Source organism: Oncorhynchus kisutch, linkage group LG13 (genome assembly GCF_002021735.2).
Source record: "Oncorhynchus kisutch isolate 150728-3 linkage group LG13, Okis_V2, whole genome shotgun sequence".
NCBI lineage: Eukaryota > Metazoa > Chordata > Actinopteri > Salmoniformes > Salmonidae > Oncorhynchus > Oncorhynchus kisutch.
In genome coordinates, this window is record NC_034186.2 from 30,311,540 (window position 1) to 30,339,296 (window position 27,757).

General features: G+C 41.4%; 1 protein-coding gene across 3 annotated transcripts in view; it reads left to right on the forward strand.

Annotated features, from left to right (window-relative positions):
* The window catches only part of LOC109902983 (voltage-dependent R-type calcium channel subunit alpha-1E), a 105,438-nt gene that overhangs the window by 22,909 nt on the left and 54,772 nt on the right, over positions 1-27,757 (forward strand). For all 3 annotated transcript variants that reach the window (XM_031785977.1, XM_031785976.1, XM_031785978.1), the window contains exons 3-5: positions 5,534-5,637; positions 6,248-6,406; positions 8,724-8,914. In XM_031785977.1, the coding sequence (XP_031641837.1) occupies positions 5,534-5,637; positions 6,248-6,406; positions 8,724-8,914 (454 nt within the window). The remainder of the gene's footprint in view (positions 1-5,533; positions 5,638-6,247; positions 6,407-8,723; positions 8,915-27,757) is intronic.

A 27,757-nucleotide genomic window follows, 5' to 3' on the forward strand; every position in this document is an offset into this window, starting at 1 on the left:
AAATGGCTACACGGACTCTTTGCATCGTGTGTCCACCCAAACCCCTCTTCTACACTGCTGCTGCTCTCTGTTTATCATATATGCATAGTCACTTTAACTATACATTCATGTACATACTACATCAATTAGCCCGACTAACTGGTGCCCCCGCACATTGGCTACCCTGACAATCTGCATTGTGTCCCACCACCCGCCAACACCTTTTTTACGCTACTGTTACTCTCTGTTTATCATATATGCATGGTCACTTTAACCATACCTACACTACCTCAATTTGCCTAATTAACCGGTGGTGCCTGTATATAGCCTCGCTACTGTATATAGCCTCGCTACTTTTATTTTTCACTGTCTTTTTACTGTAGTTTTTATTTCTTTGCTTATCTATTGTTCACCTAATATCAATTTTTTACTTAAAAATTGCACTGTTGTTTAGGGCCTGTAAGTAAGTATTTCACGGCAAGGTTGTTGTTGTATTCCTGTTGTATTCGGCACACATGACAAATAAACTTTGATTTGATTTAATAGGAGCCAAATCCTTTCCGCAAAACTAAGTGATAAACATGTGAACAAGCAGATAATGCACTTTGTCTCCATAAAGTACATGGTAATGAGGTCTTCTGAAATCCCCAGTGAATCAATGCTCAAGGCTTAGCGCAATGTTTGGAAATAATCTGCAAGCTCCAGTTATTCATATGAAAATCGAGGTGTCGTCATTGACACTTCTGTGTCTCTCTCTGTTGTCTCTCTATCCTTGAGTGTCTATCACTGGTTCTCTATATTACACCTTGTGACAATTAGCTAAGTGTAGATCTGGTGGTGAGTGAATGATTCATAAGACACAGAGGAACAGAGCAGGGTTGGTGTGAGACGAGCCCTCATCAAAACACAAGGCTCTCTCTCTGAGTACTGTAGAGTAGACAGGTTATGGAGCGGTTATCTATAGGTGCAAATACACAGAGTGCTGGCTAACATTTGGCCATGTGTCTTACTGGTCCATATGTATTACTGGTGATGGCTTATGTCATTGAAGGTCCCCACCACCTTATTTAATCACCATGGTCACCATAGTCTTGCCACGTGAGTCATTGTATTTGTCATTGCATTTGAATATTGTAATATATACTGAGGAGTGATGCAGGCCTGTTGTGACTGGTGTGGGTAGTGTGTTACCATGACAACAGCCCAGGGTCAGGGTGACTGATTGAGACAGACAGTGTTTGTTGTCTGTCTCTCAGGCTATAAAAGGGCCCCATCACACTTACCACAGACACACCATCATGGGCAAACACATAAAAGGTGTCTTGTAGAAATGGTGAAGGCACAAAGGTAGGCCTTGGTTACAGCAATCTGTCAAAAGCAAAGACTTCAATGACGCAGCTGAACTTTCCATGTCCTCCCTATCAAAGTAGTCAGTTAGATAACTTCCTAACCTAGATTTGCCCTCAAGAAATGACAGCTGTCTGTCATTTGACATAATGTTCATGACAGGTGTCAATCATGTCATGATATTGATAGTATTATGACTTACAGTATGTCACTGTCAAGTGACTTATTATTGTGGTTTCTTGTGTGTGGATTTACAGTTGAAAATGACACTAGCGGATCATTATCAGAAACGGAGATAAATAGGATCAGTAATGAGTGTGAATTCTGGGTCCAAGTGGTGTTAAAAGTGAACAGCTTTTGTTTCCTGGCATGATGCAGTAAAATCAGTGACAATACATTGTTCCCTTGCATGCAGTGGTACCAGTGACAGTGGATCGTCCTTACCCAGGCTTTGTGCTGCTGAGGTACTCCCACACTGCTCTGCTTTCTGGCACAAAGAGATAGCATCCATTCCTTCTGGAGCCTCCCACAGTGTCTTCACTCCTCACAGGGTTTTAACATGCTGGATTATGCTCCTAGGTTGAAAACTTAAAAAACAAACACGGTTGCCTCTGAATTTTGCTGTGTAAATTGTATTTGCTGAATGAAATATTAAATTGTAAGAATGTGCACCATCCACCGGTATCCAGATTTTCATACTGTCATACCGTTTCTGTATCGTAACGGGTATTATAATATACATTATTATAGAGCCACTTGCACACATCATTTTTTAGTCAATATTATTTTTGACACACAAAACAATTTAGGCAACAGGGATCTTGATCCAGGAGGGGACTGAATGTCTCTAGTCTGGGTACCAGTCTCTTTAGCTAACATTAACCTCATTGCCACTCCATGTCATTACCAAAGAGACCTTCGTTTCGCAGTGGTTTAAAATACTTAAGTAAAAATACTTTAAAATACTACTTAAGTCTCTTTTTTTTTAGGTATTTGTACTTTACTTTACTATTTATATTTTTGACTACTTTTACTTTTATTTCACTACATCCCTAAAGAAAATAATGTACTTATTACTCTATACATTTCCCCTGACACCCAAAAGTACTCAAGTTACATTTTCAATGCTTAGCAGGACAGGAAAGTAGTCCAATTCACTCACTTATCAAGAGAACATCCCTGGTCATCCCTACTGCCTCTGATCTGGAGGACTCACTAAACACAAATGCTTCGTTTGTAAATTATATCTGTGTGTTGTAGTGTGCCCCTAGCTATCTGTACATTTAAAAAACTATTTGGTTTTCTTATTATAAGCAATTTGAAATTATTTATACTTTTACTTTTGATACTTAAGTATATTTTTGTAATTATATTTCCTTTTGATACTTAAGTATATTTAAAACCAAACTACTTTTAGACTTTTACTAAAGTTGTATTTTTCTGGGTGACTTTTACATTTACTTGAGTCATTTTCTACGAAGGTATCTTTACTTTTACTCAAGTATGACAATTGGGTACTTTTTCTGCCACGGGCATTTCAGCAATCTCCATATGCAGCTGGATTTATGGTGGAGTTGCTCATTGGTTGTTGGAAACATCATTCATATTTTCCATGACAAAATGTGTAGCCTCAAAAATAGCATTACAATTAGAATAAAGTGAAAAACAAACATTTAGCTGCTAGCTAGGCTGAAAATCAAAGCAGAGGTTTTGTGGTTGGAATTGCAGTATGTATTTAGTTTGAGAATTTAGACGTGAGTTAGCAACTTTTGACAGAATGGTTTCGTCTGTACAAACAAAAAATGGTTGCTTAGCAAACGGTATTGAAATCATACCGTCAGTTTTTCAAAATACCCTGGTATACAGTGTAAACGGTATATTACCAAAGCCTAATGTAATGGTCTCTTTGTAATTTATTTATGCCTTCTGTTGAATGGGACTTAACGGCTACACATGTACTGTAACTATGTATCATCAAGCGCATGTACCTAGCCTACACGTGTGCCTGCCCAGTGGCCACTCTCTGTCCACTAATATAGACCAGACCAGAGTACAGCTCACCTGGCTGGCTCCTCACAAATCACAAGGGTGTCTGCCTGAGCAGGAAGTCCATCAGCAGAATAAATGGGGATTACATTTTTAGCTCCTAGATCCCCCAGTCTCCATAACAACTAAAGAGCAGGCCAGACTTGGTAATGATTTGGAGAAGGGGAGGAGGCTCTGTCTGTTCTCAGCTCATCCTAGATGGAATAATATCATTTCTGTCTCTGTATGGACGTGCTATTTTAAGATCTCTCTCCAGTCTTAATTAAAATGGCTGACACCCCAGTGTCCTGACACCCCAGATGTGACTAATCTTCAGGCTATAATTGGATCTATGCCATATTCAATGTACTCTGTATTATTTATGTGTAACACTGTGTTAACAGAAAATGACAAAACAGGGATATAGCAATTTACTAATGTTGAAAAAAGTACCCCCTCCTTTGTTGTTTGAAGACATCATCTGCAGCCGCACATCATTTAATCTCTGTATCTCTGAATTCAGACCTCAGGTTGTTACTTTGAAATTTGTTCCTGGAACTAAGCCTTAGCATCTCTCTCCAGTAAGTCCTGCTTGCTGTGTTCAGAGGGGTCCCAGACTACACAACACTGGCGCCCTGTCGGATCTGGACAGAGAGAGGTGAAAGGCAAAAATGAATGAGGGCGAAAACAGTGAGAGGGGTGACCACGGGTTGTCTATCACTCCCATTATGGTGTAAAGTGAACCGCGCTGGAAGTGTATTTAGAGAGAGAGGGATGAGGAGAAAACGGGGGAGGGTGATCTGAATCCCCCCGAGTCTGCACAGCAGCCTAGTGCCACTAACACGTGAAGGAGAGGAGGGAATGAGTAATGGAGGAGATTGGGAGTACACAGTAAACACATAGGCCTCCCTTACATATCTCTCTTCTACCTGCTGTGCTGTATCTACAATGTGTACCCTCCTATTAAGAGGCACATCAGAGAAAGGACAACATTTGCATTTTATAATGAGCTGCTTCACATGTGCTCCAGGTAGCTGCTGTCTGTGGACTGCACCAGGGGGCTGAAACTCTATGCCCACTGCTTAAAGTATTGAAACTCGGTGGTCTTGTTTTCATTCAGTGTTTTAGTATGTAAGCCACAGCAAGAATACGATTCAATAATATATGTATCTATTTAACAGTTTACAGCATATTAGCCGGAATGTGCATTGCCTTGATAGAGCTGCAGCCTTCATTTCCTTAATAGAATTTGTCCGTGCCTTCCTCCTACGGAGTGCAGCCAAAAAGAAGACTTGTTTTCTCCTGCATTCACTGCCTGTTGTAGACCCTCACACTCCCTATTATTTGTGTCTGCGTGCAGGCACACCTGTGTGCCTTTCACAAACAAGAACCAGTGAAACCAGATTGCTTGAACAACAGTACCCCCTTCCCCTCCCTGCTCCTCCTGAACCTTCTGAGTGGGACACATCTATAATGGCTGGTGTCATTTTACTCCAGTCTGATGGGAAAACATAACTAATGTGGTTAGCTGCACACATGTGACAGATGACTCAGAATGATAAGACCCAGAGATGAACTGCTAGGATAGCTGCTGAATGTTAGCTAAACAGAGTAGGAGCAGAATTACACTAATGGACCATTTCACTGCAATATTGATCTGTCAATCATGTGTGTTGAGTCTTGACCAATTCCAATCAGGAATTTTCTAAGATTCTAGTATTATCCATGAGTAATAGCCACGAATAGTCTTAAGTGTAGACCAATTTGTAAAAGATAACAGCCTTGATAGACTGTGTCGTGTTGTTTTGAGCCAATTTTGTTCTAATAGCATGAAGGGGACACACGGTTCTAATTGCGTAGGTACATAGTTTAATTAGAGCTAATCAGACTGTGTAATGAAGAAATGTCATGTTTTCCTGGGGAGCTGATGTGATGAATACACGCCAACAAGTACTTTATTTGGGGGCACCAGTGCCAATACATTACCCTCTCCCCCAACTGTGGTATAGGTTCAGTTATGACCGGTCCTGAACCTGCACAAAGAAATGTATCACACAATGCCTGATTCAGATCATGTTTGACATTACATTCAGACCCCTCTTTGAAATATTAATGGAATATTAACGGTGTATAAATGATTTAATAATTCCCTGTGTTGTGTGTGTTGTGTGGGTGTATGCAGGATTCTGGCCACAGCGGGAGCTCACATGAACATCCCAGTGGACCTGCGGACCCTGCGGGCCGTACGCGTGCTCAGACCCCTCAAACTGGTCTCTGGAATCCCCAGTGAGTAGCTTACACCACCAGATGTACTGGGTGTCCATGGATCTGCTCTGCCTATCTAAATCTATACTAGTGGAGGCTGGTGGGAGGAGCTATAGAAGGACAGGCTCATTATAATGGCTGGAATGGAATAAATGGATTGAGTCAAACATGTGGTTTCCATATTTGTTTGATGTGTTTGATACCGTTCCATTTATTCCATTCCAGCCATAGCAATGAGCCCATCCTCCTATAGCTCTCCCCACCAACCTCCACTGATGTATACAGTACACATATAGTTATCTGCACTGGTTCTACTGGTGTTTTCTGGACCCCTGACTAACCTCAATTTGGAGTCCGTAAAGTTAGTCCTAAGTTAGTCCTAATGAGTTCTTCTGTTGGCAGAACACATCTGAGTCCGACTAACAACTAGCAGATGCAGTAGTGTCCCACTCCCAAAAGGCAATGATGTCTTAGGGGGATTGTTGTGTTAGCCAAAGTGAGAGTGCTGACAGTATCTGCTTGAAGTGGTTCCCACACCATTTACAAATGTTTTGTGCTGTTACTCATTGTATTGTTGGCACTTATAACACATGACAGTTGTCTCTTTCTCTATCTTTCTGTGTGTGACCAGGCCTGCAGATAGTCCTGAAATCCATCATGAAAGCCATGGTGCCGCTGCTCCAGATCGGCCTGCTGCTCTTCTTTGCCATTCTCATGTTTGCCATCATCGGCCTGGAGTTCTACAGCGGAAAGCTCCACAACACCTGTCTGCCCATGCCAAATATCCTGGGTAAGACAGAATATGCATCCCAAATAACCACTGTATTCCTTTTGTAGTGCACTACTTTTGACCAGGGAATATATAGGCTATAGAGTACCATTTGGGACTCACCCAGACAGAGAAAGGGCACTTTGAGCTCCAAGCCTTAGAGAGATGCCATCAAGGCTGCAGTCATCCAGGACGCACACTGCTCTGCATATCAATTCGGGTTGGTTCTGTAGCTGTTGGTGTCCCTTTATGAGGTTGAATCTGTTGTATTCAGTGTATTTATACCTGTACTTGCTTATAGCCTATGCTTGCATTGAACACCTAGCTACATAGAATTGTTTAAAACAATGCGTTAGTATCGTGCTGTGATCCTTCGCTCTGTTACATGTATACATTTAGGGTAAGTTATCGTAAACATCCTTCAAGCCGATCATTTATCAGCAAGGTTATACTTTACCTACACAACAAGTGGATTATTCTTTTCTACGAGGCTTCCTCAGCTGTAATGATAAGCCATACAAATGTCCTGTGTGTGCTCTCTGCTGTTCCCTCCCACCCGCCCAGTGTAATGTATTGTCAGTGGTCAGGATGACACTAGCTGTGTTACCCAACAGACCTGAAACACACAGTACCAATCCTGACTGCACCTGTAAATGTAACCACAGCCAACATGACTGCCTGTGTAATTAAACCCCACAATATAGCAGCTCAATACAGTACCTCGACTAATTGTAAAGTCATAGATGCATGAATCATGTTATAATAAAGTGGGTTACACAGTTCTATTCACACACATGTTTATCTCCTGAACATAATTTGTTATTCAGGTAGTGTGGTCTTTTAACAAGCATACTGGGGATTTGTTCCTTCGGTTATTTTTACATTATAGGAACTTAGTTGTCACCGATAGAGAAGATGATGAAGTTATCTTTCCTTCTCAAAATAGTTGTCCTTACCTTCAGCTTATCTTTTGTCGAGGGTTCAATATCACTCACAGCTTGACTTGGTTATAAAATTGTTCCTTGGTCTGCCATTGACAGACTGTAGGGTGTTCACTCACTGCTGTACAATGTGGAATAAAATCTGGCAATTCAAGAGGGTGCTACGAAATGAATGTCAAAACATAGTTGTCTTTGCCCTATGTCATTCTAAATGACATAGAATAAATCATTAGATCATATTCTACAATATTATAACCTTAATAGACTAGTACTTGACAGTGTTGATGAAATAAAGTGTTAATTTACTGTGACCATTGCTCGTTTAGACTGCGCCGCTTCTATATTTAATGTTGTAATGTTGTACCATTTGGAGGTGTTTCCGCTGGTTGGACCAATCAAAATCAACTTGATACCTTTGTCATTTTCATCTCCAGATCCTTGGCTTTTATTGCCTTTTTTTATTGCCTATATTGGCGATATATATATATATATATATATATATATATATATATATATATATATATATATATATTTAGTCGCTATTTAGTTTTATATTGAGCGGATTTAATTGAGAAAAAGCCCATATTTTCACTCATGAACCTGCAGCCACTAGTTAGCTTGTTAGCTGATGTTCGAAGTTAGCGCTGTTCTGCCGCGGAGCAGCACCACAGGGTTTTATTGAGCAGTGACGACTTATTTGATCATGCCTGTGATGACCTTCCATTCACATGCTACATAAACATGCTACATATTTGTATAAATATTTGTATAAACCTTGAAGGAATTAATCATTTTATGGGTGAACACCCTACAGTCTGTCTCGGTGGTTTAATACAGTAAAGAGTTATATATCATATATATTCTAGTATTCCTTTACTACATTTAAAATATATCCGATTTAATACAGTACCCAATTGTATCAAACAACATCCTGCCATTTTTAAGATGACATCATCATAAAGGTTATGTGGGGACCACACTGTACGAGTTAACCTTATTTACCCCCTATTGGCTTTAGAGAGATTATTTATGATAATCACACATTGCACAAATCAAATAGCGTATTATTAGTGTCATCTTTCACAAGGGTTCAGGAAAGGACTTTCACACAAAGAGCTGCTGCTCACTTCATTGGTCGAGTCATGCATCACATTACAATCATCATATTGTGCTACTTATTCATGCATCTCCAGTAGATGCAAGTCATTTCTCAGAATTGGGACATTTCTCTGAAGTCATCATATCTCTCATGGGAAAAATCACGTTCAGTTAGATTGATTTCAGTATTGCATCGTTTTTAAAAATCTTTAGCCTAACCTACACATCCTATAGTGGACTCTGACTCGGGACAATAAGAACAAGTTGAGGAACTTTATTCTCTCTTGTCCCTCTGTCAGAGAATGAGACGGTGGACAAGTCGGAGTCAGAGTTCCCGTGTGGGGTGAGGAAGTGCCCTGACAAGTATGCCTGCAGTGAAACCTGGATCGGCCCCAACGATGGCATCACCCAGTTTGACAACATCCTGTTTGCTGTGCTCACCGTCTTCCAGTGCATCACCATGGAGGGCTGGACCACCGTGCTCTACAATGTGAGTCACACCTGCTTCTGCCATAGATGAGGGAAAAATAAGCCTATTATTTGACCCGGTAATATATTTCTTTGATATACCTCTCCGAATCCTAGCTAAGCTGTTTTTATCTGTCATTACTAAAGCTATCGGATATTTGTTGCAAGATGCACTCAAACATCCCTTACAGTAGCTTCCCTGTTCTGTGATTGTGAACACAATTGATTACACACCATACCTGAGAAATGATTGAAGCATTGCACAACGATAAACAAACACACCATTTAGGCTGTGTTTACACAGAAAGCACAATTATTGGCAAAGCAGCTGATCTGATTTGTTTTTTTGTTTCTGTTTTTTAGAGGGTAGATCAGCTTTAATATTGAAGATAGATTGTGGTTTCTATCAATGTCTGAATCATTTCCAAACACCTGGAGGTGTGTTGGGTCATTGTCCTGTTGAAAAACAAATGATAGTCCCACTAAGTGCAAATCAGATGGGATGGTGTATCACTGAAGAATGCTGTGGTAGCCATGCTGGTTAAGTGTGCCTTGAATTCTAAATAAATCACTGACAGTGTCACCAGTAAAGTACCCCCACACCATCACACCTGCTCCTCCATGCTTCACGGTGGGAACCACACATGTTAACCTACTCTCACCTAAACAAAAATCTCAAATTTAGCCTCATCAGACCAAAGGACAGATTTCCACTGGTCTAATGTCCATTGCTCGTATTTCTTGGCCCAAGCAAGTCTCTTCTTATTATTGGTGTCCTTCCTTATTATTGGTGTCCTTTAGTGGTTTATTTGCAGCAATTCGACCATGAAGGCCTGATTCATGCAGTCTCCTCTGAACATTTGATGTTGAGATGTGTCTGTTACTTCAACTCTGTGAAGCATTTATTTGGGCTGCAATTTCTGAGGATGGTAACTCTAATGAACATATCCTCTGCAGCAGAAGTCTTTCTTTCCTGTGGCGGTCATCGTGAGAGCCAGTTTCATCATAGCGCTTGATGGTTTTTGAGGCAGCACTTGAAGGAACTTTCAATGTTTTTTAAAATTTCCGGATTGGTTGACCTTCATGTCTTAAAGTAATGATGGATTGTCGTTTCCCTTTGCTTATTTGAGCTGTTCTTGCCATGATATGGACTTGGTCTTTTCGGGCTATCTTCTGTATACCACCCCTACCTTGTCACAACACAACTGATTGGCTGAAACGCATTAAGAAGGAAAGAAATTCCACAATATAACTTGAACCTGTTAATTGAAATGCATTCCAGGTGACTTCCTCATGAAGCTGGTTGAGAGAATGCCAAGAGTGTGCAAAGCTGTCATCAAGGCAAAGGGTGGCTACTTTGAAGAATCTAAAATATATTTGGATTCATTTAACACTTTTTTGGTTACTACATGATTCCATATGTGTTATTTCATAGTTTTGATGTCTACACTATTATTCTACAAATGTAGAAAATAGTAAAAATTAAGAAAAACCCTTGAATGAGTAGGTGTGTCCGAGCTTTTGACTGGTACTGTATATTTTTAAAAATATATTCCCTTGACCCTTTCATCCCTTCCCTAATTGGAGTATAATAATGTTTCAAGTTCTAATGTCTCATGCACAAGTGCAGTGAATTGCCTTTCTTGCAAACTCAAAACCCAACAATGCAATATTCAATAACAAGAATTACTAGAAAAGAAAAGAAAGTAAGTAAGTAAGCTTACTATATACAGGAAATATTTAAAAAGTCAGTTCCAATAACATATTTACATGTGCAGGAATACTGGAGTGATGGAGGTGGATATGTACAGTATAGGGGTAAGAGGACTAGGCAACAGGATATAAGATTAACGGAGTAGCAGCAGGTTGTATGTGAGTGGGTGTGCGGGTGTGTAGAGTCAATATAAATGTATCTGCATATTATGTGTGAGTGAGCAAATGATGGAGTGAGTGTGTGTGTGTGTGTGTTGGGCCCTGTGAGTGTGCAAAGAGACAAGGTAAACTTAGATAGTCCATGTAGCTATTTTGTTAGCTTTTTATCAGTCGTATTGCTTGGGGATAGAAGCTGTTGAAGATCCTGTTGGTGTCAGACTTGATGCACCGGTACCTCTACGGCAGCAGAGTAAATAGTCTATGGCTTGGGTGGTTGGAGTCTGACGCTTTTACGCGCCTTTTTTTCACACCGCCTGATATAGAGGTCCTTGATGGCAGGAAGGTTGGTCCCAGTGATGTACTGGGCTGTCCGCACAACCATCTGTAGGTCCATGCGATTGAGGGTGGTGGTATTGCCATACCAAGCAGTGATGCAGCCAGTCAAGGTCCCATGCCAAACTTTTTCAACCTCCTGAGGGGGAAGAGGCACTGTCATGCCTTCTTCACAACTGTGTGTGTGTGTTTGGACAATTTGAAGTCTGTAGTGATTTGGACACAGAGAAACTTGAAGCTGTCTACCAGCTCCACTGCCACCCACGTCAATGTGCTCTGAAAATGTGCCCTGGAATACCGTTGGGGCCCGCTGCCTTGCGGGTGTTGACCTGATTAACGACCCTTCTCACATTTACCTCAGAGAGCGAGAACGCCTAATCCTCTGGGTCGGTGACGGGCTCACACCTGGCTTGATGTTGTTGTTGTCAAAGCATGCATAAAATGCATTGAGTTTGTCTGGTATTTGGCATTTAGTATTTTATTAGAATCCCGATTAGCTGTTGCAAAAGCAGCAACTACTCTTCCTGGGGTCCACACAAAACATGAAACATAATACAGAATGACATAATACAGAACATTATTAGACAAGAACAGCTCAAGGAAAGAACTACATACAAAAATGTAAAGGCACATGTAGCCTACATATCAATGCATACACACAAACTATCTAGGTCATATAGGGGAGAGGTGTTGTGCTGTGATGTGTTGCTTAATCAATTTTTAAAAAACAGTTTTGCTCTTTATTTGAGCAATATGAGAAAGAACGAAGTTCCATGCAATAAGGGCTCTAAATAATACTGTACTCTTTCTTGAATTTGTTCTGGATTTGGGGACTGTGAAAAGACCCCTGGTGGCATGTCTGGTGGGATAAGTGTGTGTGTCAGAGGTGTGTTGTTGTTTTTGCAAATGATTTGGGATTTCCAACACATTAATGTTTCTAATAAAAATAAAAAGTGATGCAGTCAGTCTCTCCTCAACTCTTAGCCAAGAGAGACTGGCATGCATAGTATTTATATCAGTCCTCTGATTACAATGAAGAGCTGCTCTGTTCTGGGCCAGCTGCAACTTAACTGGGTCTTTCCTTGCAGCACTGGACCACACGACTGGACAATAATCAAGATTAGACAAACTAGAGCCTGCAGAACTTCATTTTTGGAGTGTGGTGTCAAAAAATCAGAGCATCTCTTTATTACGGACAGACCTCTCCCTGTCTTTACAATCATTGAATCTACAGTGCCTTGCGAAAGTATTCGGCCCCCTTGAACTTTGCGACCTTTTGCCACATTTCAGGCTTCAAACATAAAGATATAAAACTGTATTTTTTTGTGAAGAATCATCAACAAGTGGGACACAATCATGAAGTGGAACGACATTTATTGGATATTTCAAACTTTTTTAACAAATCAAAAACGGAAAAATTGGGCGTGCAAAATTATTCAGTCCCCTTAAGTTAATACTTTGTAGCGCCACCTTTTGCTGCGATTACAGCTGTAAGTCGCTTGGGGTATGTCTCTATCAGTTTTGCACATCGAGAGACTGACATTTTTTCCCATTCCTCCTTGCAAAACAGCTTGAGCTCAGTGAGGTTGGATGGAGAGCATTTGTGAACAGCAGTTTTCAGTTCTTTCCACAGATTCTCAATTGGATTCAGGTCTGGACTTTGACTTGGCCATTCTAACAACCGGGATATGTTTATTTTTGAACCATTCCATTGTAGATTTTGCTTTATGTTTTGGATCATTGTCTTGTTGGAAGACAAATCTCCGTCTCAGTCTCAGGTCTTTTGCAGACTCCATCAGGTTTTCTTCCAGAATGGTCCTGTATTTGGCTCCATCCATCTTCCCATCCATTTTAACCATCTTCCCTGTCCCTGCTGAAGAAAAGCAGGCCCAAACCATGATGCTGCCACCACCATGTTTGACAGTGGGGATGGTGTGTTCAGGGTGATGAGCTGTGTTGCTTTTACGCCAAACATAACGTTTTGCATTGTTGCTAAAAAGTTCAATTTTGGTTTCATCTGACCAGAGCACCTTCTTCCACATGTTTGGTGTGTCTCCCAGGTGGCTTGTGGCAAACTTTAAACGACACTTTTTATGGATATCTTTAAGAAATGGCTTTCTTCTTGCCACTCTTCCATAAAGGCCAGATTTGTGCAATATACGACTGATTGTTGTCCTATGGACAGAGTCTCCCACCTCAGCTGTAGATCTCTGCAGTTCATCCAGAGTGATCATGGGCCTCTTGGCTGAATCTCTGATCAGTCTTCTCCTTGTATGAGCTGAAAGTTTAGAGGGACGGCCAGGTCTTGGTAGATTTGCAGTGGTCTGATACTCCTTCCATTTCAATATTATCACTTGCACAGTGCTCCTTGGGATGTTTAAAGCTTGGGAAATCTTTTTGTATCCAAATCCGGCTTTAAACTTCTTCACAACAGTATCTCGGACCTGCCTGGTGTGTTCCTTGTTCTTCATGATGCTCTCTGCGCTTTTAACGGACCTCTGAGACTATCACAGTGCAGGTGCATTTATACGGAGACTTGATTACACACAGGTGGATTGTATTTATCATCATTAGTCATTTAGGTCAACATTGGATCATTCAGAGATCCTCACTGAACTTCTGGAGAGAGTTTGCTGCACTGAAAGTAAAGGGGCTGAATAATTTTGCACGCCCAATTTTTCAGTTTTTGATTTGTTAAAAAAGTTTGAAATATCCAATAACTGTTGTTCCACTTCATGATTGTGTCCCACTTGTTGTTGATTCTTCACAAAAAAATACAGTTTTATATCTTTATGTTTGAAGTCTGAAATGTGGCAAAAGGTCGCAAAGTTCAAGGGGGCCGAATACTTTCGCAAGGCACTGTATATGTTTTGAACATGACAGTTTACAATCTAAGGTAACGCCAAGTAATTTATTCTCCTCAACTTGTTCAACAGCCACACCATTCATTACCAGATTCAGCTGAGGTCAAGCACTTAAGGAATGATTTGTACCAAATGCAATGCTCTTAGTTTTAGAGATGTTCAGGACCAGTTTATTACTGGCCACCCATTCCAAAACAGACTGCAACTCTTTGTTAAGGTTTTCAGTGACTTCATTAGCTGTGGTTGCTGATGCGTATATGGTTGAATCATCAGCGTACATGGACACACATGCTTTGTTTAATGCCAGTGACAAGTCATTGGTAAAAATAGAAAGAGGTAGAGGGCCTAGAGAGCTGCCCTGCGGTAAACCACACTTTACATGTCTGACATTAGAGAAGAATCCATTTAAGAAAAGTTGTATTATATAGATAGCTCTGAATCCACGATATGGCAGAGGTTTAAAAGCCATAACACATAGTCAAACACCATTTTTTCCAACAGTTTGCTAAGAGCTGTCAGCAAGCTCATAAGTCTGCTGTTAGAACCAGTAAAGGCTGCTTTACCACTCTTGGGTAGCAAAATTACTTTGGCTTCACTCCAGGCCTGAGGACAAACACCTTCCTCTAGACTCAGATGAAATATATGACAGATAGGAGTGGCCATAGAGTCAGCTACCATCCTCAGTAGCTTTCCATCTAAGTTGTCTATGCAAGAGGTTTGTCATTACTGATCGATAACAATCATTTTTCCACCTCTCACACACTAACTTTACAAAATTCAAGCTTGCAATGCTTTTCTTTCATTATTTGCTTTTTATGCATGAATACAATTGCTCACATTTTGTTGTTGGAATTTCCTGCCTAAGTTGCCCACTTTGCCAATTAAATAATCATTAAAGTAATTAGCAACATCAAATGGTTTTGTGACGAATAAGCCATTTGATTTGATGAAAGATGGAGTTGAATTTGTCTTTCTGCCAATAATTTCATTTAAAGTACTCCAAAGTTTTTTTCCATCTTTCTTTATATCATTGATCTTGGCTTCATAGTACAGTTTGTTCTTCTTTTGTTGAGTTTAGTCACATAATTTCTCAATTTGCAGTAAGTAAGCCAGTCAGATGTGCAGCCAGACTTATTTGCCACTCCTTTTGTCCCATCTTTTTCAACCATAATGTTTTTCAATTCCTCATCAATCCATGGAGCCTTAACAGTTCTAACAGTCAGTTTATTAACTGGTGCATGTTTATCAATAATTGGAAGAAGCAATTTCATAAATTCATAAAGTGCAGCGTCTGGATGCTCCTCATTAATCACATCAGACCAACAAATATTTTCAACATCATCCACATAAGAGTCACAGCAAAATCTTTTGTATGATCTCTTATACATTATTTTAGGCCTAGCTGTTGGAACTTTGGCTTTACTGGATATAGCCACTATACTGTGATCACTGCATCCAATGGGTACAGATACAGCATTAGAACAAAGTTCTACAGTGTTAGTAAAAATGTGATCAACACATGTGGATGATCTTGTCCCTGTAGTGTTTGTAAACACCCTGGTGGGTTGATTAATAACCTGAACTAGAATACAGGCACTGGGTACAGTGAGAAACTTTCTTCTCTTGAGTGGACAAGAATAATGAATGAAAACCAGTCAATATTCAGGTCCCCAAGAAAGTAGACCTCTGTTTACATTACATACACTATCAAGCATTTCACACATATTATTTAGATACTGACTGTAAGCAGTTGGTGGGCTATAGCTACACCCCAAAAGAAAAGGCTTTAGATGTGCCAAGTGAACCTGCAACCGCAACACTTCAATAAAACTTGACATAAGATATTTTTTAAGCATTACAGGGATTTGGCTCTGAATATATACAGCAACACCTCCCCCATAAGCATTCCTTTCTCTTCGATAGGCGTTATTTCCCTGTACTGCTACTGATGTATCATCAAATGAATTATCTAAGTGAGTCTCAGAAATGGCTAATTATGAATGTTATCTGATGTTAGCCAGTTATTGATTTCATGAACCTAATTTCTAAGGCTACATATATTAATATGGGCTATTTTCAGCCCTTTCACCCTGGGTACAATGTCACCAATGCATTTTCTAATGTAGCCGGTGACGGAGGTGGTTAACTTGTCCATGTTTTCGGCGGAGTCTCGTTACATAATCCAATTAGCGCAGTCCTGTAGCATAACCTCAGATTCTGATGACCATTTATAAACGGAGTGAATCATTGGTTCAGCTTCTGCTAGTAAAGAGGAAGCAAGAGTACGGAGTCATGATCTGATTTGCCGAATGGCAGGTGAGAGAGGGCCTTGTATGCTTGCTTGTGTTTAGAATAGCAGTGGTCCAGGACTTTATCGCCCTTAGTGGTGTTGGAGATCTCTTCGTGTTGGAGTCTCTTAGGGACGCCAATCGCCGACAACCAGAAAGGCAGCCACTTGGTGTAGGTAATCCTGCTTGTTTATAGCCTTGTACAGTTCATTAAGTGCCAGCTTGTTATTTTTATTGTCCTGAGGTGGAATGTATACAGCAGTCACGATAACAGCTGAAAATTCCCTCAGGAGGCAGAAGGGTCGGCATTTGACCATCAGGTATTCCAAGATGGGTAAACAGTGGGTCGACACTTCCACCGCGCTGGAATTAGAACACCAGTTGTTGTTGATGAAGAAGCAAACCCCTCCCCCTGTCAATTTCCCTGGCCACACGGTGAATGAAGAATCCATCGAGTTGGATAGCTGTGGGGGGTATCTTGTCCGAGAGCCATGTTTCTGAAAAGCAAAGACTATTGAAGTTTCAAGAGTCCCGTTTTTAGTAAATCCGTGATCGTAAGTCATTCATCTTATTATTAAGTGACTGTACATTACCCAATAGAAGGGAGGGAAGAAGTGGCCGGTTTTCACTTCAGCTTAATCCTACAAGGACCCCCCCCCCCTCTTGCCTCTGTAACGTGTTCCCTATTGGGTAGCCCGACAATTGGATTGGAATTACTTAGAAAACCCAGGGCAGATGAGTTGAAGTAGAAGCCGGAATTGGGGTCAGTAACTGCCATTCTGATGTTCAAGATTTCTTGTCGGTTGTAAGAAATAACAGCGGAAACATTTTGTGAAAATAGAGTACAAATAAACAACAAAACAATTACAAAATAGCAAAGTTGTGTTGGAGCTTGCAAAACGGCACCCAGCAGTGCTATTTGCAGAGTTAGCTCCAGATAAATGATGTAAATCTTTAGCCATTCCTGTACCTGCGACCAAAACAAGCTACATATGGGCAGTACCAAAGCAAGTGTTCAAGAGCTGATCTGATTGTTTGAAAGACATACAGTACCAGTCAAAGGTTTTGACACACTCATTTTTATTTATTTATTTTTTATTTCACCTTTATTTAACCAGGTAGGCCAGTTGAGAACAAGTTATCATTTACAATTGCGACGTGGCCAAGATAAAGCGAAGCAGTGCGACACAAACAACACAGAGTTACACATGGGATAAACAAACGTACAGTCAATACACAACAATGTTTTCTACTGTGTTATTGACTTGTTAATTGTTTACTCCATGTGTAACTCTTTGTTGTCTGCTCACACTGCTATGCTTTATCTTGGCCAGGTCGCAGTTGCAAATGAGAACTTGTTCTCAACTAGCCTACCTGGTTAAATAAAATAAAATAAAAATATAAAAATCTATATACAGTGTGAGCAAATGTAGTAAGATCAGGGAGGTAAAGGCAATAAATAGGCCATAGTGGCGAAATAATGACAATTTGGCAATTAAAAACTGGAGTGATAGATGTGCAGAAGATGAATGTGCAAGAAGAGATATTGGGGAGCAAAGGAGCAAAAAAAATAATAACAATATGGGGATGAGGTAGTTGGGTGGGCTATTTACAGATGGGCTGTGTGTAGGTGCAATGGTGGTAAACTGCTCTGACAGCTGATGCTTAAAGTTGGTGAGGGATATATAAGACTCCAGCTTCAGTGATTTTTGCAATTCGTTCCAGTCATTGGCAGCAGAGAACTGGAAGGAGAGGCGGCCAAAGGAGGAGTTGGCTTTGGGGATGACAAGTGAAATATACCTGCTGGAGTGCGTGCTATGGGTGGGTGCTGTTATGGTGACCAGTGAGCTGAGATAAGGCAGGGCTTTACCTAGCAAAGACTTATAGATGACCTGGAACCAGTGGGTTTGGCGACGAATGTGAAGCGAGGGCCAGCCATCGAGAGCATACAGGTCGCAGTAGTGGGTAGTATATGGGGCTTTGGTGACAAAACGGATGGCACTGTGATAGACTGCATCCAATTTGTTGAGTAGAGTGTTGGAGGCTATTTTGTAAATGACATCGCCGAAGTCAAGGATCAGTAGGATAGTCAGTTTTACAAGGGTATGTTTGGCAGCATGAGTGAAGGATGCTTTGTTGCGAAATAGGAAGCCGATTCTAGATTTAATTTTGGATCTGAGATGCTTAATGTGAGTCTGGAAGGAGAGTTTACAGTCTAACCAGACACTTAGGTATTTGTAGTTGTACAGTTGAATATGTGGACACTCCTCCAACACTCTACTCAACAAATCAGAACCGTCCAGAGTCGTGATGCTAGACGGGCAGGCGCGAGCGGCCAGCAATCGGTTGAAGAGGGCTTTTCTTTATTTTTACTATTTTCTACATCAAAACTATGAAATAACTCATATGGAATCATATAGTAACCAAAAAAGTGTGAAACAAATCAAAATATATTTTAGATTCAGATTTATAGTAGCCACCCTTTACCTTGATGACAGCTTTGCATAGTTTTGATGTCTTCAATATTATTTTCAAATGTAGAAAATAGTGAAATTAAGAAAAACCCTTGAATGAGGTGTGTCCAACCTTTTGACTGGTACTGTATTTGTTTAAAAAATATCATAATTGGGCTGCCTGTCTAAACGCAGCCATAGAGAAGTGTATCTGTGTCAAGTGAGTAGGGGAATTAAATTCAGTGAATGGGCTAGAGCATTAAGGTGGTCATTCATTCTCCTAATCTCCCAGCCAACCTCCCTCCACTGACTCACTACTAACATCTGCCTGCCCACGGACCCACTTCATCTAATCCCACTAAATTACATCCTAAGCACATGGGCATGATTGGGCCGGGCTGGAATGTTGCTAGTAGACATTTAATGCTGACACCATTTTTTGAATTATCAGTTACACTCATTATCTCTATGTTAGATCAGTTGCTTACAGATTGACCATTGTGTCATGATAATAATCGTGTTAGGACATTATAAGCATGTTAGGATATTACTGAGTTCAAACTGGTTCTCTTTCAATTATTAATTTCAATATCTCACATGTGGGATACACCTGAATCTCAGAAGCTTGATGAACCAGTTAAACATGTCTGTCAGAGACAGACTGGATGCGTGGCGAATTAGATGAGCCCCTCCCCTCATGATAAGGAGCCACTCGCCCTCCGTAAGGTCATTCTCACCTTTGTTCCTGACAAAGAGTACCTACAGTATATAAGCTCTCCTCAGCATGACTTGATACCTGCTTTCCTGCTTAACTGTTCACAGGTGTGCTGCGAGGTTACACTTCCGAGTGCAGATTTTTCATCTTGTCTTTTGTGTTGGGTGACTTTACCAAAAGGAAAGTTTTCACTTCGAATAAGAATTAGCTTTTCAGCTTTTTCTTCCCTTTGTCTCAGTAACATCACACGGATGCTACTGAGACTTGGCTATGCAAGGCTTAGCTAACCTGGCTAGCCCGCCGCAAAGCTAGCTACCCTAGCAACTAGCTTTTCTTGTTTATCACAAGCCACTACCATGACACGTTGACTAGACCGTAGTGCTGAGCAATTAACAAAATGTAGGTTATTTTTCTTTTTTTTAAGACTTAATTGACCGCAGTCTGTTCAATTATTTGATTTCCATTTATTTGTTTATTATTTTCTCAATGCACATTGCTCAGTTTCTCTAGAGATCAGAGTCAGATCAAGCCTGAACTGTGCGATGCAGTAGGGAGTTGTAGTTTTCAACAGGCCAATATTCTGCATAGTTTAGTGCAGACAACATGGTAATTAACCACAATGACCATAATCCATTGTGCACCTACTTGTTCGGTCGGTTTGTGTGTTTCTTTTACACCTGCTACGTTTGGTTACAGTGGAGCAGACATGAAGGCAAAGAGAAGAGACAGAAGAATGTGCGATTGAGAGGGATAGAGAGCAGTTGCTTCTACCTGAAAATACATGATCTAAGTGATTGATAGTTGGTATTCAGCAGTCATAAAAGTATGCCTTATTTACTACTAAAATAGTGATTTTGTCAAATAGCATAGGCTGCAGCTCTATAGAAATTAGATGATGACTTAGAATCAAATCAAATCAAATTGTATTGGTTAGCAGATGTTAATGTGAGTGTAGCGAAATGCTTGTGCTTCTAGTTCCGACAGTGCAGTAATATCTAACAAGTAATCTAACAATTCCACAACAACTACCTAATACACACAAATCTAAAGGGAGGAATAAGAATATGTACATATATGGATATATGAATATGGATGAGTGGCATAGATGGTATAAGGTACAGTATATATACATATGAGATGAGTAATGTAAGACATGTAAACATTATTAAAGTGACATTGTTTAAAGTGACGAGTGATCCATTTATTAAAGTGGCCAATGATATGTGTCTCTATATAGGCAGTAGCCTCTCTGAGTTAGTGATGGCTGTTTAGCAGTCTGATGGCCTTGAGATAGAAGCTGTTTTTCAGTCTCTCGGTCGCAGCTTTGATGCACATGCCTTCTGGATGGCCTTCTGGATGGTAGCAGGGTGAACAGGCAGTGGCTCGGATGGTAGTTGTCCTTGATGATTTTTTGAGCCTTCATGTGACATCAGGTGCTGTAGGTGTCTTTGAGGGCAGGTAGATTGCCACCGGTGATGCATTGTGCAGACTACGGCACCGTCTGGAGTGCCTTGCAGTTGAGTGCGGTGCAGTTGCCATACCAGGCGGTGATACAGCCCAACAGGATACTCTCGATTGTCCATCTGTAAAGGTTTGTCAGGGTTTTAGGTGACAAGCCAAATTTCTTCAGTCTCCTGTGTGTCTGTGTGGACCATTTCAGTTAGTCTGTGATGTGTATGCCGAAAAACTTACCTTCTCCAATACTGTCCCTTTGATGTGGATAGGGGGGTGCTCCCACAGCTGTTTCCTGAAGTACACAATCATCTCCTTTGTTTTGTTGACGTTGAGTGAGAGGTTGTTTTCCTGACATCACACTCCGAGTGCCCTCACCTCTTCTCTGTAGGCTCTGTAGGCTCTGTAGTTGGTGGTAATCAAGCCCACTACTGTTGTGTTATCACCAAACTTGATGATTGAGTTGGGGGCGTGCATGGCCACGCAGTCATGGATGAACAGGGAGAACAGGAGGGGGCTGAGCACGCACCCTTGTGGGGTCCCAATGTTGAGGGTCAGCGAAGTGGAGATGTTGTTTCCTACCTTCAACACCTGGGGACGGCCCGTCAGAAAGTCCAGGAACCAATTGCACAGGGCGGGGTTGAGACCCAGGGCCTCCAGCTTAATCATGATCTTGGAGGGTACTTTGGTGTTGAATGATGAACTGTAGTCAACGAACAGCATTCTTACATATTCCTTATGTCCAGATGGGATAGGGCAGTGTGCAGTGTGATTGCGATTGAATATTGAATATGTCCTTAAACACACCAGCCAGCTTGTCTGCACATGCTCTGAGGACGCGGCTAGTGATGCTGTCTGGACCAGCAGCCTTGCGTGGGTTAACACATTTAAATGTCTTACTCACGTCAGCCACGGAGAAGGAAAGGGGAGGGGACGCAGTCCTTGTTAGCGGGCCGCGACGGTGGCATTGTATTTTTCTCAAAGTGGGTAAAGAAGGTGTTTCATTTGTCTGGAAGCGAGAAGTTGGTGTCCGTAACGTGGTTGGTTTTCTTTTTGTAGTCCGTGATTTCCTGTAGACCCTGCAACATACGTCTCGTGTCTGAGCCGTTGAATTGCAACTCCACTTTGTCCCTATACCAACATTTCACTAGTTTGATTGTCTTGCGGAGGGAATAACTTCACTGTGTATATTCGGCCATTTCCCAGTCCTCTTTCCATGGTTAAATGAGGTGGTTCGCACCTTCAGTTTTGTGTGAATGCCACCATCTATCCACAATTTCTGGTTATGGTAGGTTTTAATTGTAACAGTGGGTACAACATATCCAATGCACTTCCTTATAAACTCACTCACCGAGTCAGCGTATAGATCAATGTTATTACCTGAGGCTACCCGGAACATTTCCCAGTTCACGTGATCAAAACAATCTTGAAGCGTGGATTCCGATTGGTCAGACCAGCATTGAATGGTTCTAGTCACGGGTACATCCTGTTTGAGTTTCTGCCTATAAGACGGTAGGAGCAAGATGTTGTCGTGGTTGGATTTGTCAAAGGGAGGGCGAGGGAGGGCCGTGTATGCATCGCGGAATTACCAGCGATCAAGTGTATTGCCCAAGCGAGTGCTGCAATTAATATGCTGATAGAATTTAGGTAGCCTTGTTTTCAAATTTGCTTTGTTAAAATCCCCAGCTACAATAAATGCAGCCACAGGACATATGGTTTCCAGTTTACATAGAGTCCAGTGAGGTTCCTTGAGGGTCGTCGGGATGTCTGCTTGAGGGGGTATATACACAGCTGTGACTATAACGGACAAGAGTTCTCTTGGGAGATAATATGGCAGGCATTTGAATGTAAGGAATTCTAGGTCGGGTGAGCAGAAGGACTTCCTGTATGTTGTAATAATAATCAAGTCATCAATTTAATGCAATATACACAACAAATGAAATATTGTATTAAAGTAAAGTAATGTGAATGAATGATGGTTAATAAGTGATAAGTAGTAATGGGCAGTCTTTCATTCATTATTTTATTCTGTGTTGTTACAGCATTCAACACACATAATAAAAAATGGATCAAAACCGAAATCGTCATTTTTTAAATAATTGAACTGAAACAAAACGGACCTCAAAAGCACAAATTTCTCCCCACTACTAGACTGACCGTCCTAGCTTCACTGCTTATCAGTCGAGAGACACGCTTTTGTTCGTTACACTGACTAGTAGGACAGGAGGAAACTCCCCTCACACCGTCCCAGGCAAGCAACTCCTCCCAGCCATCCCAACTTGCGTGGCAGAAGCCAAACGTAACTGAGACAGACTTTTTGCCAACATGAATGTCAAATACATGGAAGAGCTGGGCCTCGGCAAGCCACCAGTGGTAGAGTGGCCAACCAACTCAACCCTGCTAGCCTACCAATCTGTTTTGATGCTACCGGATAAATGTCTCTTCGCATTGTATGAAAACGTGGACTGCCCGCTATTCGCTGGCACACTCTTGGCTGAGGGTGCTGCTTTACTCTTTTCCTCCTCTAACCCTCATACACCCCAATCTATTCAAAATGAGGAAATGCCTCGATTGCCAGGCAGATCGTTCTCTTGCTGTACGACAAGCCCTGGCAACGCAGGGATCTTTTGACCCAAGCAAACTGATATTTTCCACCCTCACCTGGACACCATAACCCTCTGGGCCTGGTCCGTGAGAGGTTAAATCTGGATATGACAGGGTTGCCTCTTGGAGTCATTGAGACTATCTAGAGTGCCAGCCAATGTTACCTCCAAAAAAATGGGGCACTGAGCAAATTTCAGGTTTTCTGAGCGCAAACTTGAACGTTGTGAAAATTCTATGCAACTTCCTGGGTGCGTTTACTGTGAGCACTGAGGCTGTACCCACCCGCTTGTCTCGGGGCTACTGCATGCCCAAAAACAGATAATTCATTACCAATGCTCTGTATCTGAGGTTTTATGCTTTTTGTAGGACCGCAAAGTGAGTGAGCTGCATGAACTGTCAGTTCACCATTCGTGCCTAAGGTTTGCCCCAGGTTTTTCCAAGGCTTCCATGTTGCCCAACCCTGCTTTTATGCCTATGGTCAGCGACTATTACAATTGAGCTTGTGACTTTCCACCCACCGCCCTTCACTTCATAATATTAGAGAACCGGGGTAACGAAAGTAACCTTGAGTTTTACTCTGTCAGGATGGTGTATTGGAGACGAAGTCAAGTGTAGGAGAGCAGATACAATGAACAGGCAAACTTTTATTATATTTCCAAAAACGAGAGCACCACATAAAACAAACACGCTCAAAAAACAGAACATAAAAGTAGAGCACGTAAACTAACACCACCTAACATGAAAACAATTACACACAAAACATGATGGGAAACAGAGGGTTAAATACAAGTAGATTGATTGGGGAAATGTAAACCAGGTGTGTATGGAAACAAGACAAGACAAATGGATATACGAAAAATGGAGCAGCGATGGCTAGATAGCCGGTGACGTCGATCGACGAACGTCGCCCGAACAAGGAGAGGGGCTGACTTCAGCAGAAGTCGTGACATACTCAATGATCTGGGCTTTCTGTTCAGTGCAGCTGATTGATTTCTGATTAGTGTCCTGGAAGCTAATATGAAATTCTGATTCCATGATTTTTCTCCTTCAGATTCAACTAGCAATATGAAATGACTGAGATGATGTGGTTGACACTGCAGAGAGTTGTGATGATTCTTACATGTCTGACTGCTGCTTCACAGCTTTTGATTTCCATGTCATTACTGATTATCTTGGGACTCTGAGGGATAAGAATACTCTCCTATATATAGCACACTGTTACTCTCCCCATCTGTTGCTGCCAAATGACAGCCAACAGTTATCCATATTACAGTGTACGTAACATAACACTTCCTTGATATTATACTATACATGGATTCAATATGAAAAGGGTACAGCCGCTGGACTAGGAGGAGCAGTTGTATTATTGTGCTTAGTTTAATGGTTAACTCCCCCTGTCCTCCATCCATAGATTCGTCAGCTGCATACCACCCTGCATCCCACTGTTGGCTTGCTTCTGAAACTAAGCAGGGTTGGTCCTGGTTGGTCCCTGGATGGCACACCAGATGCTGCGGAAAGTGTTGTCGGAGGGCCAATAGGAGGCACTCTTTCCTCTGGTGTATTTTTTTGTATATCCCAATACCCCAGGACAGGGATTGTGGACATTTCCCAGTGTAGGGGGCCATCTTTCGGATGCGACGTTAAACGAGTGCCCTGACTCTGTGGTCACTAAAGATCACTTGACACTAATCGTAAGAGTAGGGGTGTTAACCCTGATGTCTTGGCTAAATTCTCAACTTGGCCCTCATACCATCATGGCCACCTAATCATCCCCAGCATCCAATTAGCTCATTCATCCCCCACTCCTCTTCCCTGTAACGAATCCACAGGTCGTTGCTGTAAGTAAGAATGTGTTCACAGACAATCTTACCAGGTAAAATAAGGGTTAAAAAAAATAATAATAATAACATTCTGTCTGACGAAGATCATGTCACTGAGCATTTTCTTAGAACGTCCCCCATGTCCAAACCACCAGTGCCTGACTGGCTGGCTGGTGTTATGTTGCGGCAGGCAACGTCTATTTCTGGAGGGGTGCAGAAAGACAGTGTAGGAATTCCCTAATCTGATCATCTGCCTGCCCAGTTCAAGCAAACTCAATCATGTTCGCTCTTCTCCCTCGGCAAGCTGAATCAGTTCTCATCATTAAAGATGGGATCCGCAGTAGGGGGAAACAGCACCGCTGTCAGCCCCACAAGCGTTGTTATTGTCTTTGTTGCCGAGCTGAGGAGCGTTGTGTGGAGTGGTGATTTTAGCCTGTAAATCTTGGTGGGGCAAACTCCCACCCAAAATGTTTGATGCATGCCAGCAAAGCCACTACACTACACAACACAACAATAAACAGTACATGAATTACACTATAATGGTGACGAACGGTGCCCACAAACTGTTAGGGCCTACATAAAGCTGTCCCAACAGCAGTCCCAACACCTTCCTATTGCTACACCTGGCTATCAGCAGAGCCTTGTCTGGCAGCGAAAAAGTTCATTTATTGCCTTTTAAAAAACATAGCTGATATGGCTGACCTGCTTAAACAAATGTGGTTTCTACTGTCAACTGAGATGGACAAACTATGACATAAGGGGACGACGAGTAGATAAGACGCCATCCGTAATTTCGATAAAGACATTAATGAGCTAACTAGGATGGACATACAGTTGTCAATATAACGATTTGTTCAGCAGAGCAACAGAATTCAGAACATGGGCCATCCTTACAGTAGGTAAACCGTAGGATAAATAAAGAGTGCATATAAGCAGACAACGAAAGCCCTGACAATATTTTATAATTACATTTCTCTAAAACAGGCTATAGGCTACATGTGCACCATCAAGTCAGAACAGTAGGCAAAATTATGAGTGGAAAAGGGAACAAATTATTAGGTTGAGGCACATTGGCTCCTAACAGCTTACTACACAACATACACTTAGTATTACTTTCTTAGCTACAGTATACAGTGCCCTCAAAAAGTATTCAGACCCCTTGACTCTTTCCACATTTTGTTACATTGCACCTTATTCTAAAATGGATTAAAAAAAATATTTTAGCAATCGACACACAATAACCCATAATGACAAAGTAAAAACAGGTTTTCAGAATTTCTTTCAAATGTATTACAAATAAAAAAACAGCTATGAAATCAAAACCCTTATTTACTTAAGCATTTGCTATGAGACTCAAAATTGAGCTTAGGTGCATTCTGTTTCCATTGATCATCCTTGAGATGTTTCTACAACTTGACTGGAGTCCACATGTGGGAAATTCAATTGATTGGACATGATTTGGAACGGCACACACGTCAATATGGATCAGCACACACCTGACAGAGCTTGAGATGATCTGCAGAGAAGAATGGGAGAAACTCCCCAAATATAGGTGTGCCAAGCTTGTAACGTCATACCCAAGAAGACTTGGTGCTGTAATCGCTGCCAAAAGAGCTTCAACAAAGTACTGAGTAAAGGGTCTGAATACTTATGTAATGTGATATTTCTGGGGGGGGGGGGGGGGTTTAATTCACAAAAATGTCTAAAAACCTGTTTTTGTTTCTCATTATGGGGTATTGTGTGTAGATTGAAGAGGGAAAAACTATTTAATACATTTTAGAATAAGGCCGTAACATAACAAAATGTGGAAAAGGTCAAGGGGTCTGGATTTTTCCGTAGGCACTGAACATATCTCCCTGGCATATTACATAATTTGTTCAACAGTATACAATACATTTTTCCATTCAAGGCGGCAGGTAGCCTAGTGGTTGGAGTGTCGGGCCAGTAACCGAATCCCCGAGCTGACAAGGTAAAAATCTGTTGTCCTGCCACTGAGCAAGGCAGGGTGCGCCGAAGAACCCCCTATTTTCTGGGCGACGAAGATGTGGATGTCGATTAAGGTAGCCCCCCGCACCTCTCTGATTCAGAAGACACATTTCAATTGAATACATTCAGTTGGACAACTGACTAGGTTTTCCCCTTTGCCTTGTGCTATGCTCACTTGAACTGGAAGGTGGCGCTGCAGTCCTTCGTAGGCTAATTTTGTCATCAAAGTCTGCCATTCTCTATAAACTCTGAAAAAAACAAGGTCGAATCATGAGCTCTAGAAAGAGTCCTGAGTTCCAGACTTGCAATTCTGAGTTGGATGACTGTCAGAGCTCTTTTTTTCGGAGTTCCCAGTTGTCTTTAACTCAGAAGTCAGATTTCGCAGTTCCGAGTTTCCAGTTGTTTTGAGCGCAGCAGAGGTCATGCTGGATTGACAGCATTGCCAATGTTGAATGTTTATCCTTTTAAGCTTGGACCC